Genomic DNA, 11,251 nt, shown 5'->3' with positions numbered 1-11,251 from the left:
CCCATTGTTCTAAGCAGGTGGTATCCATTTTATCAAAATACTGAGGATGGATCATAAAGAATTAATATTTTGCCATGTGCTGGCGGCCAACAGTTTACTTGAACGATTTTAGACATGTGGCAGATTTTTAAAAATAGTGAGATCAGTTTATATAATTAAAACAAAAAGTTCTTTGGGTGGCATTTATTGGATGTACTCTTCCTTGTTCTCATGTTATTTTGCTCTCATTCTCTGGAAGCTGGTTTTTGGGGCAATTATGTAATTATCAAAGCCACACAAAAGCCCAGCATATGCAAACTTTGGGAAAGGAAGGGACTTCTTCAGCGTAAAGTCCCATGACTTCACAACAACCATTTTAAGAAGAATCCATTTCTACTAGATCTGAGAATTACAAATTTAGCTAAACTAGCAAGAGAGAAATTGTTCAAATTGTTCAATTGACCAAAGTGTAAGACATAATCACTGCTATTGTTGGACAAATGAATTTCACGGATATGCAATAAATACTTACACCTAGTGTCTGAATATCTGAATGACACATGCACATTCTTACTGGATATGCACACAATCATCTGGTCAGCTGAAGTCCTCTCTGCTTCAGTAAAGTAGTCTGTTGTGTATTCTCTCTTCTGTGAGTACTATGGGTTAAAAGTGTGTTGGTCCTGTGACTCAGTCAAAGCTTTCCCTTTGTAAGCATTCAAAACCACGATTGTTGGAGCTAAACGCATCCCCACCAAACCCCTAGTGCCATCCAAGCAGGCCTTGAACCAACTGTGTGTTGGCATCAGCATCAAACCACCAAACCACTCGACCTCAGAGCCATTTCTGAGATCTGAGAAAGATGAGCTTCTAATTCAAATCAGACCAGAGCAATCAAGAGCCACTGAGGAGATCTGGCTGTGTGTTTATACGTGTGGATGAGTAAGTGTATTGGTCTGTGCATGCCTGACTGTGTATAATTGTGTGTGTTTATATATATGCATGTTCATGTGTGTTTGTAGTTTGGTGTATGTACACGTGTCAGTGGCTCTAAAGGGGCGATTCAGAGGAATTTCTGCTAATAAACTAACAGTTACCAATTAAAGCAAAAATATATGGATCACATAGGGTAATGGTTAGCATAAACACAAACACAGCACAAACACACACACACACATGCACACCAACAACCAGATTATATGAGCAGGCAAATCATGTGACATATCCTGGGTCACTCGAGGGGAGTGCGTCCGCTGTTCCTTTGGGTATGATCTCTGAGGGTCAGTGTTGGTTCACAGAGAATAGGGAGCTGAGCTGAGTTTACCTGCTGCATTTCAAACCACCTCAAGCCTGTTTCTACAGCTACACTAATACTTCTTTAGAAGCACAGACTTCTAATATGTATACGACAGGAGGCCTCTGAGGTGTGTACATCCCTTTCACAAAGACATACAGTGCAAAGACATACATTGGGAAATTGTGACGGGCAGTTTTCAATATTTTACAGACTAAATGCTTAATTGATTAATTTTTTTGAGATGAATCATTAATACAAATGATTGTTGCAGTTGCAGCCCTACTTGAAAGCACACTATTGAGACACACAAGAGAAATGGGTGCACATATTCACCCTCCCACTGACCCATCTCTAAAAACATAAAGATAAGAGTTGAGAGGACTGGAAAGAAGACACACTGAGATGAGTTGAAGAGCAAGCAAGCAGAATAATGTTCAGCAGAGCGGAGTTAGTGGAGATGATGCAGTAGTAGCTCTCTGGCCAGCAGTAATGACTGGAACTGATTGAAACCACACATAACCACTGAGGTTCTGATCAGGACAAAGGATAATACAAAGAAAAGAACACACTAACTACAGCACTAGTGTGGCTTTTGTATCTGTATCCTGCAACAAATATACACACACATATATGTGTGTGCATATAGACACAAAGAAAAGGAAAGAAGCAGCAATTGTTTAGTTGCAATCCAGACAAAAGTTGAATCCACACACACGCTGTGACTGTACACACACACTATACAGAGGAGCTGTGAGAGTGCAGTACTGGAATATGTCCAAAGTCAGAGATTATAGCTACTGAGAGAATGAAGCGGTGTAAGCTTGTTAAAGAAAAAAACTGTCTGCTGCTGAGCAGGCTTACAGGGGATTTTAATCGTGTTACTTTGTCTCTGAAATTCCTCTGGTCCATGGGAAAATACAGCTGTTTTGCTAACTGAGTGCTATACTGTTGTATGTACCATAAGGGGCCTGATACATCTAGGTGCCTTAAACATGGACACCACCAGCAGATGCAAAAACACATACTGTGTACTGTATAACATATAGAAATAAGGACCAGCAGTCAAACAGGGATAAACAGAAGAGGATAAACAGAACTCAGTAGGATTTCACATTCAGCAAGCGAGTGGTATAATTAACAGAGAAGCATGAATAAACCCATCTAACCTGCGATCTCAAGCTGCAGTGAAAAATGTACACAATCCTCTAATGCACTTCAGTAGGGGGTTATTATAAGCCTATATTAGTCTATAACAAAATATTGGTATCAGAGTGAGAGTTGGCAGATATGCAAAACGAATAGTGCAGCAATAAATAGTTTTACTATATAGTACTATATACTATATAGCATATAGTTTTATTTTTTATAATAAATTAAATTGTTCAATTTTAAAATATCTTAACTCAGACATATCCCTATCACAAAATGTTTATTTAAGTTAGGTGTTTATGTAAAAAAAAAAAAAATGAATGTTGATATTGAATATTCCAAAGAAATAATATTACCCTAAAAAACAGTATCGTTTAGCTCTACATAGGACTATATAACACCTCTGCCACAAATGTAGACTTGAAACTGGAAGAAACACATACCTGAGGGGGGAACCATCAAATTTATCACAGCAGTAACTGTACCGTGTCTCAACAAGACAAACAGTTTACTTGCTAGTTTGTACTATGATATGTTGACAGTATCTGTCAATAGTTTATGACATTGGTTATAGAGATTTGTAGACTGTACTCAAGTAAGAAATTGGTGAAAGAGAGAAAGAGAGAGAGTGCTTGCTACTAGAGCAGCAGCAAACAGTTTTTCAAATGTTTGCGAGGTGGTGAAGGAAAAAAATGCTCATTTTTGTTGTTCAAATATGCTGTAAAAATGCCTCAGACTGCTCTTAGTTTATTTCAATCTCTGTGAGAAACCAAATTAGACACAAGCCTCAACCAACCTCAGGGACGAAAAAGGGATAAGTAGGCATAAAGCTACGTCTATACTCCGGAGTAAAAGAGAGAGGGAGAGAGAGAGAGCGAGAGAGAGAGAAAATAAATGTAGTGTAGACTGTGACATTGGCAAAGGAGTAATTTCACATAGCAGAGCACTAGGATGAACACACAAATGCTACTTGACATCTAAACTTGTACACACAGGCTATGGAGGCAAAATATGTAAAGAGAACAGCTGAACAATTATGAGAAAAATATCTAATAGCAATTTTTCTGACCAATGCCAGGGTTCTTCCTTTCAACAAGTCAGTAAGAGATAAGTAAAATTAAGGTTTAGGGAAAAGTTTGACATTTTGGCAAATAAGGTTAGGATTATGTACCATACTATTTATTGGGTGGTACCAGCAGATTCCTGGAGTCTCCGCTAGTTGTGTGGCAACTGGTAACGGACAGGATATAACCCCCTTAAAATGGCAATTTCTTTTTTTACACTTCTGTTTTGGTGTGGATTGGGTAGTGAACTTCAGAGCTGCTAGTAGGCAGAGCCAGGCTAGTTATTTCCCCACTGTTTTTAGTCTTTGTGCTAAGCTAAGTTAGTCAGCTGCTGACTCTAGCTTCATACTTAGTTTACAAACATGAAAGTTTAAGTATTTCCCAAGTATTTCATGACAAATGACAAACTTTTCTTTTAATATAACTACAAACTCTTCAAATATAATCAAAAGTGGTGTTATAGTGATATTTATATTTACAACAGCTACATAGTTTTCCACTTATGACAAAGACAAACTTCTGAGCAGTCACGTCTGATAACGTAAATAACTAAAATGTTTGATATGTAATTGACTACCTCTAATGATACTGTTGACAACTTTGCATTTCACAGTGTGTCACAGACTGACAGGGTGAGTTTCCTTACAGCACTGAATCCTGAAGGTCCCTCGAGAAAAAGACTCCACCACACCATTTTCTTTTTGAGCAGGAAAAAGAGAGTCTGTCCTTAATACAGAGTGGTTTTTCTTCCTTGACTATACAAACTTGCATGGCATGCAGACATCATATTAATCAAACAACAGCCAATATTTTCATTTTGTTTGGCCAACTTGCCACATTAAACATTCATTAGCTACAGCTGTCTAAATTTATTGTCCATAGTTATTGTTAGGGCTGGCGAAAGCAACAGTTACTAACTACAACTTTAACTTTTTCATCTGAAGACAGTAGAAATGATGCAAGACAAACTTAAAATTTTGGTTATTGCAATTTAAAACTGCCCCTTTTCAAATTGCAATTTTGATATTAAAACCAATTATAGCTCAGCAGACAAGGGCTGAGAAGTGGGCAAAAAAGACAGAGGAACAGAAAAATAGGGTGAGAGAGCTGCCAGTGGTGTAAGAGAATCCGAGTCTAAGATGTGGTGGTAAGAGGCTCCTGTATAAACAGACAGCCTCACTGCATCTTAATGCATGAGTGAGAGCAACACTCACAACAGCAAAACAGGCACACATCTGTCAACACACTCCCACACAACCATTCAATGGCCTTATAATGACTGAGCAGAGCTTTATTCACTTAGAGCCAAAAATACTGCTGCCCTACTATGGGGTAATAAGGGGGCTACAGCTTTTTCTCTGGACTCATCTAGTGCATTGTGATAGGCTGGTTCCCAACCTGATGCTGCCAAGTCATTGTTGTAATTAAACAATGGCTTCAGAAACTATCACAGGAATTAATCAACACCCCTGTGACATTGTTTCTGTTAATGACAAAAGAAAGATTCACAGAGCCATTATTTTTGGAAGGGTTATTCCATCAAATTACATGTGATTGTACAAATGTTCATGATATTGTGTCCATCTGAAAAACATAGTGTATCACAACATATTGTGGTTAAAGCATCAGTCAATCATCACGAGAGCTGGGCACAGTATGGCAGCGTTGCTGCTAATTTGTCCCAGTGGCCGAACGTGGTACTGCAAAAAAAATCTACTGCAGTCCAGAAACAGTTTTCCCCATATTCATCTATTATAATAGACATGTCAGTGAAACGTTTGACAATATATCTTGACAAAACAATTTAGAGAAGGCCAAAGTCAGGGGTAGGAGCTCGTGGCTGTCAGTCAATATGTGCTCGTTTGAGTCTCATGCTAGGGCTAGCTTGATTTCCAGACCTTGCTTATTGTATCTTTAAGCTAAGACTTTCTCAAAGACCAGAAAAGCTACTTTTTGAAACTGTTGCCATCCCATTGTGTAGTCTGGTACAAACTGTTGGGATCTGGTTCAAGACCATACATTTCACGTTTGTTTAAACGCTGTAGGTCTGCCCACTGACATCTGTTTCATCTGGTTAGAGAAACATTAAGAATAGGGACATTGTCTTCTTTCAAAGCTAGCTTGTTAGCTACATTCATGAAAATATCAACAGAAAAATGGCAAGCATGGATGACACCGACACATAAGTTAACTTACAAAAATAACAACTCTTAATATTTTTCTTTGATTAATACGAAAAACATTAGGTTAACTGCTCCTGGCAACCAGTACTGCAACTCCATGTCAACTGAAAATGAGATCACTGGGAAAAGATATGTCATCCACTACTGGTTGGTTAGGGTAAAACAAAGCATCCCACTCCCAACAAGAGATTGGCTAATACAGTATCAGGCAGAACGAATGAAGTGAAATGAAATGGCAATTCAGTCCAGTCATCAGGAGAGGAACAGGAAAGAGACACTAATGCTCATTTGTCATGTGTTGTACAGCTTAGAATTAAACAACAAAGAGAAAAGAGTTTTCTGGCTTTTTTGCTGGCTAAGCAACTTTCATTGGAAGTTGGCAGCATCCTGGAACCTGTTATCAAGTTCTAATAATGCATCCATGGGCAAAAGTTTGTCTCAAACCTCAGGTAGACCTATGTGCCTATTGTGCTGTCCCAAAGTACTGCACTCTATGGGCTGTGGATTGGGTGGGGACTGAAGCAGAGTTCTGAAAGCAGCGCCTTGTTGCCCTTAGTGGTAGCCTGACCAATCTTCTCCTCCCCAACCTGGCTCACCTACCTACCCTCAGCCTACACACACACACACACACACACACACACACACACACACACACACACACACACACACACACACACACACACACACACACACACACACACACACACACACACACACACACACACACACACAAATTAGACCAGTCAGCCAGACAAGCAGTCTAACTTTAGTGGGAGAAGCCACAGTTATACTTTGTGCTGGCTTCCTGAAGAACGAGCACAGGTAAAGTCAGCACAGCCACAAGAACATGTTCAGACAAAAACGTACTGTTTAATAAGTCTAAAAGTCTTCAGCAAGGTATTATCATTAAATCTCATGTTATACTTACACTCATGGTAAGCCGCGATGTTGTAGAGAAGAAATATGTGCGTGATAAGTTCTGTGTTTTTGCACATTCAATACAGTAATCATGATAGATTGGGTTGAGACTTGCCTTTAAAAGACAAAACAAAAAAATAAAATAAAATAAAAGAATTCAATGAACCATAAAAGATTTTTGTGGCAGGTTCCCATGGCAACAAGACACTTAAATCTCTGCTCACTTCCCTAACTGTTAACCACACTCACCCTACTTACTCAATAGGACCTGCACTCTGATCTACAGTCAGTGCTGTGCTTCTCACTGAAGCTTGACAGAACTTGAAGCCTTTTGGCTGATCCTGGATGAATCACTCAGGCACAGTACTGCCCGGATTTGGTCCATGCCCTCCTGTTCCCACCCCAGTGTCAGTCAACCCTTTCCATGACCAATCACACAAAGGGGAAGGGTCATAGGTTCATTCCAGTATCCCCAGGAGTCCCATTGTGGCCTTTAAGCATTCCACAGTGCTGAGTTGGTCCTCACCCCTCAGATCGTCCAAAGAGGCACACAGAGCAATCCCCAATAACATCAATGCACAACTGCTGTGTCTGTCAGTGAGAAGACCTCTGACCTAATGAATCATTATGACATCTACCTAAAACCCACAATGATTTCTCTAGGATTAAGTGGGTGTCACGATCACAGCTTTCTTCGGAAAACTAACATCAATCAGACTTTTCACAAAGACTATTCTTGTTTGTGAGTAAGAAGGTCTCACATAGCTTGGACAGAAAGGAAAGTGCCTTGCATACAGCTATATATACACACACATCTTGGCCAACTTACCACAGTGAACTTCTCATGCATGAAAGAGCATGGAGAGGTCTTCTTTGTCAGCACTAATCCACTAGCTCCTGTTTTTCATAATAAATGGCTCAATCTGTTAATAACTACTTTCTTTCCCTTTTTTTGAGACAGCAACACTTACAGTACACGCACACACACACACACACACACACACACACACACACACACACACACACACACACACACACACACACACACCAAAAAAGCAACAAAGGAGTTTTAGTAGAACTTGGTGTTATTGGTTATAAACGAGAACCTATTCAAGGCATGTCCAAACCCACCACACAGCTGTTTGTAGAATCTCTTGTTCTTTTGCTAAAACATACTCAAACACAGAAACATGAACAGCTACACACCAGAGTTAGGTGTATGCTTGACTGTGTTCCTGCTGTTTCCTGTGAAGCTGTTTCTCACCTTCACAAGGACAGGGCTTTAGGTTTGGGCAGCAGTTTGCTTTTGTTGTGGTGGAGGTTGAGTGTGAACTTGGTTGTGGAGCTGGTAAACTGGGGTCCCCATCATCAGGTGGCTCTGGGGAGATGGCAGGGGCACTCCTCTCCTCATCCATGGACTTAGGCCTGGCTCGTATGGGAGGAGGTGGAGGGGCCAAGGAGTGAGCCTGGACCAGAGAGAGAAGATAGCCAAAAAAATTATTACAAAGATGAAACTATGTGTCACATGACAGATTTCTCATTGTCTTTCAAATTGAGTAACAAGCTAATAGGCCTTGCTTCATAGGGAGAGGTGTAGTCAGTCATGACTTGAACCAGCAGGAATCCCTATGAGCTATTCTAAACATCGCTAAAAGAAGAGGCAGACTGGCTTTCTGCTCGCATGAAACAGTGGTAACACAACGGAAATACCTAATCATAGCCTTCTTCTAAATAATAGTGTTTAAACTCTTTTAACTTATGTTGTGAAAATAATAACAACAATGGGCGTATATATATATATATACACACACACACACACACATATATATATATAAATTATAAGATGCTTTATTGGAGCAAATCGTGATGAATCATTCAGTCAACACTAAACAGTAAAGAGGCACAGCAGCACAATAACAAAAGACGTATGGAGAAAAAAGTCAAACAATAAGTAATTAATCAAAGAAGAACAAAGAAAGAAGAAGAAAACTGATAAGACACAACAAAACTGGAGCAGCTGGCTAAACATTGTTATACATATTTAACAAAACTTTATTTAATAATCCCAATCAAGATCATAAAATGACTTACAAGAAAATATGCATAAAGTACATAAAAACTGAAATCTTGGATTTGAATATCAATTACAGAGTGAAATTGATTCGTTAAAGCTCCTGCAACAAGCAGACAGAGAATATCCGTATATGTGATAAGTGTAAAAATGTTCTATGTAAGTTTGAAACAACTTAACCATACATTTAATAGTAATATTACACATTACTCAAGTATCCAAATGATGATGATGGTGTTATCAAGTAAAAGCAAGAATATGTAATACTTATACTAACAATAATAGCGCATGACTACAGCCCTAACTCTAAGTGAATGGTTGCTAAGCGACATATAAACGAGACGACTTTCAGCGAGTCCATTCTTACCTTCATATTTTTCAATTACCTGTCGTCGGGCCCCACCTGTGTTTTATCTGATATTTTCATGGGGTTTTCGAGCAGCGTGTCAAAACCTAGCACCGGGGACGTTCTGTAACTCATTAATAAGACGGTACATGCACAGTATGCGGGTCACGTGCCAACTTGTATTTGGCGCGCGCCTACCTTGCAGGAGCAGCTCAGCTGGACAGCTGTTTGCGCGCTCCCGTGGCTCGCTCCGCACTCACTGCCACCCAAGAGTTTTGACAACCTACAGCTAAGGTTTTGTGAAAACGCTTCATGGAGCGAGGTTTACCCGAGTTCATGCTTGGTCCACTGAAATGTCCTCACCATTCAACAACTGCAATGGGCCGGGTTTTATGCTTTTGAAACGGTAAAAAGGTTTAAGAAGTTTCAGGGAAAGAGCGGACATCGCACCGCACAATCAAAAACAGTGCCAGACTTCCAGCTTAAAACTGTACTTGTGCCAATGTTTTAAAAAAGAAAAAGGTCTACCTTTCAGAATAAATTCACTCTTATATTTAGAACATAATCATACTAGATGTAATTAGCTAATAACGGGCCTATTCTGTTTACCTTTATTGCAGGTCTGCGCCCTGCTTTCCCAAAACGAGTCCTTGCATGCTCAGACTGTGCTCAGCCCCAGTGTGGGGATCCTTTTTCTGCCTGGATTTATACTGCACAAATACTCGCTTTGATCTAAGACAACAGCACGGGAAACAACTTTTTACCTTCTCTCTGGCTGGGAGTCTGAGCAGTCGAGCCTTTGGCTAATTCATTCCCTGACCGCTCCAGGTGGACTTCTCGCCCTCCAAGACCTTTTCCGTCCGCTTTCCCTCCACTCTTGTCACTTTGCACGACCACCAGACCTCTCTTCGGCTCATGTAGGCTCGGCTCATGCCCCAAAACTCCCAATTCAAAGCATTTTTTCTCCAGCGGAGATAGTTTTCTCTCCGCCTCCAAAGTTTCTCTCTCCGGCTCGCCCCGTCCACCAGCACACCAGATGTTGGGAAGTTTGTGTGTCTCTGCAGGCAGCTCGCTGAATACTCTTTGTCTGCGCTGCAGGTTTCCTCACCTTCTGTTGCGTTTCAGGTCCAAGCACACAACCTTCCCAGACTTGTTTAAACTCTTAAAATGAGCAGTAGCCTATCTGTCCTGTGCACTCGGTCTCTCCTCTCTCTTAGCTCCCACTGTACTTGCCCCAGACTTGAGCTGCAGCTATTGGACAGGAAACTACAGTCAGCAGTGATTGTGCTTCCTCCAGGCTACAAACTAGTTGGGCTGAAATATACTGTCATATAATTACCCCTTAACCCAAACCAGACACAACACTTACACAGGCTAGCTTTCATCAGGAACCATGTGTTGATAATTGCTTGATAATATAGTAACAATTTGTGTAGATACCTTATATGCAGTGTATAGTGTACCTATAACAGCCTAATATACCATTTCATATTGTAAAGTGTTACCTGCATTCATTTAGATCTTAAAAGCAACACTGTATGTTGATAATACTGAAAACAAAAACTGTAAAGTAATCAAATAAAATATTATTAAATCTTTAAACCAGCAGCTTTTGTTCACTAAAATGACAAGTACCTATACATATTGTACTCTGACATAACTAGAGTTGACCAAGCCTTTGTTCTTAGTACAAAATCACTGTTTGTAGTCCACAATGCTGTTGTGACTCAGTGCAGGAATTTTCTAAATTCATTCGGGCGTGCACGAGGCTTTGTATATTGTCCCAGCACAAGACGAAACTAGGTCATTTTGTAAGTGATGAGTCATGATTTATCCTCATGATAGGAATTGTGTACTCAAAAGTAATTACAGGAAACCCTTCAAAGCAAAGCTCACCTTATGCATACATGTCATTAACCATGGCTGTGTCTATAAAACTGGCTCAGAGTATCATCATTCTGAAACTGTTCATCATGACCATCACTAAGGTACTTAGTGAGGTGCTAACATGTCCTATATGTGCTATATGCATTTTAATTCATACTGAGAAGGATATGCTGTACAAGGGACATGACAGTTTTGAGCTTCACACAGGAAAGCCCCTATCTATTGTACTCTTAATAGTTGTCAAACTTGTTTTTAACACTACATAAATGGTAAATATATTGACCTTTGATGGTCGTAACTCACTAATGCTTGCAACCAGTTTTACCTTTTTTTCAACATTAAGTTCAAACTTTAGTT

The 11,251-nt window shown here is 39.9% G+C and overlaps 1 protein-coding gene across 2 annotated transcripts in view; it reads right to left on the bottom strand.

Moving 5' to 3' along the window:
* mdfi (MyoD family inhibitor) overlaps nt 1–10,244 on the bottom strand; it is a 26,960-nt gene extending 16,716 nt beyond the window's left edge. For both annotated transcript variants that reach the window (XM_040158581.1, XM_040158582.1), the window contains exons 1-2: nt 9,772–10,244; nt 7,855–8,056 (exon numbers count right to left, since the gene is read on the bottom strand). In XM_040158581.1, coding sequence (XP_040014515.1) covers nt 7,855–8,005 — 151 coding nt within the window. In that variant the 5' untranslated portion in view covers nt 8,006–8,056; nt 9,772–10,244. The remainder of the gene's footprint in view (nt 1–7,854; nt 8,057–9,771) is intronic.
* Nucleotides 10,245–11,251: the final 1,007 nt, after the last annotated feature.

This window comes from Xiphias gladius, chromosome 21 (assembly GCF_016859285.1).
Source record: "Xiphias gladius isolate SHS-SW01 ecotype Sanya breed wild chromosome 21, ASM1685928v1, whole genome shotgun sequence".
In the NCBI taxonomy this organism is placed as follows: Eukaryota; Metazoa; Chordata; class Actinopteri; order Istiophoriformes; family Xiphiidae; genus Xiphias; species Xiphias gladius.
The sequence above is the reverse complement of the archived record's forward strand: the minus strand, read 5'-3'. Positions and strand labels throughout refer to the sequence as shown.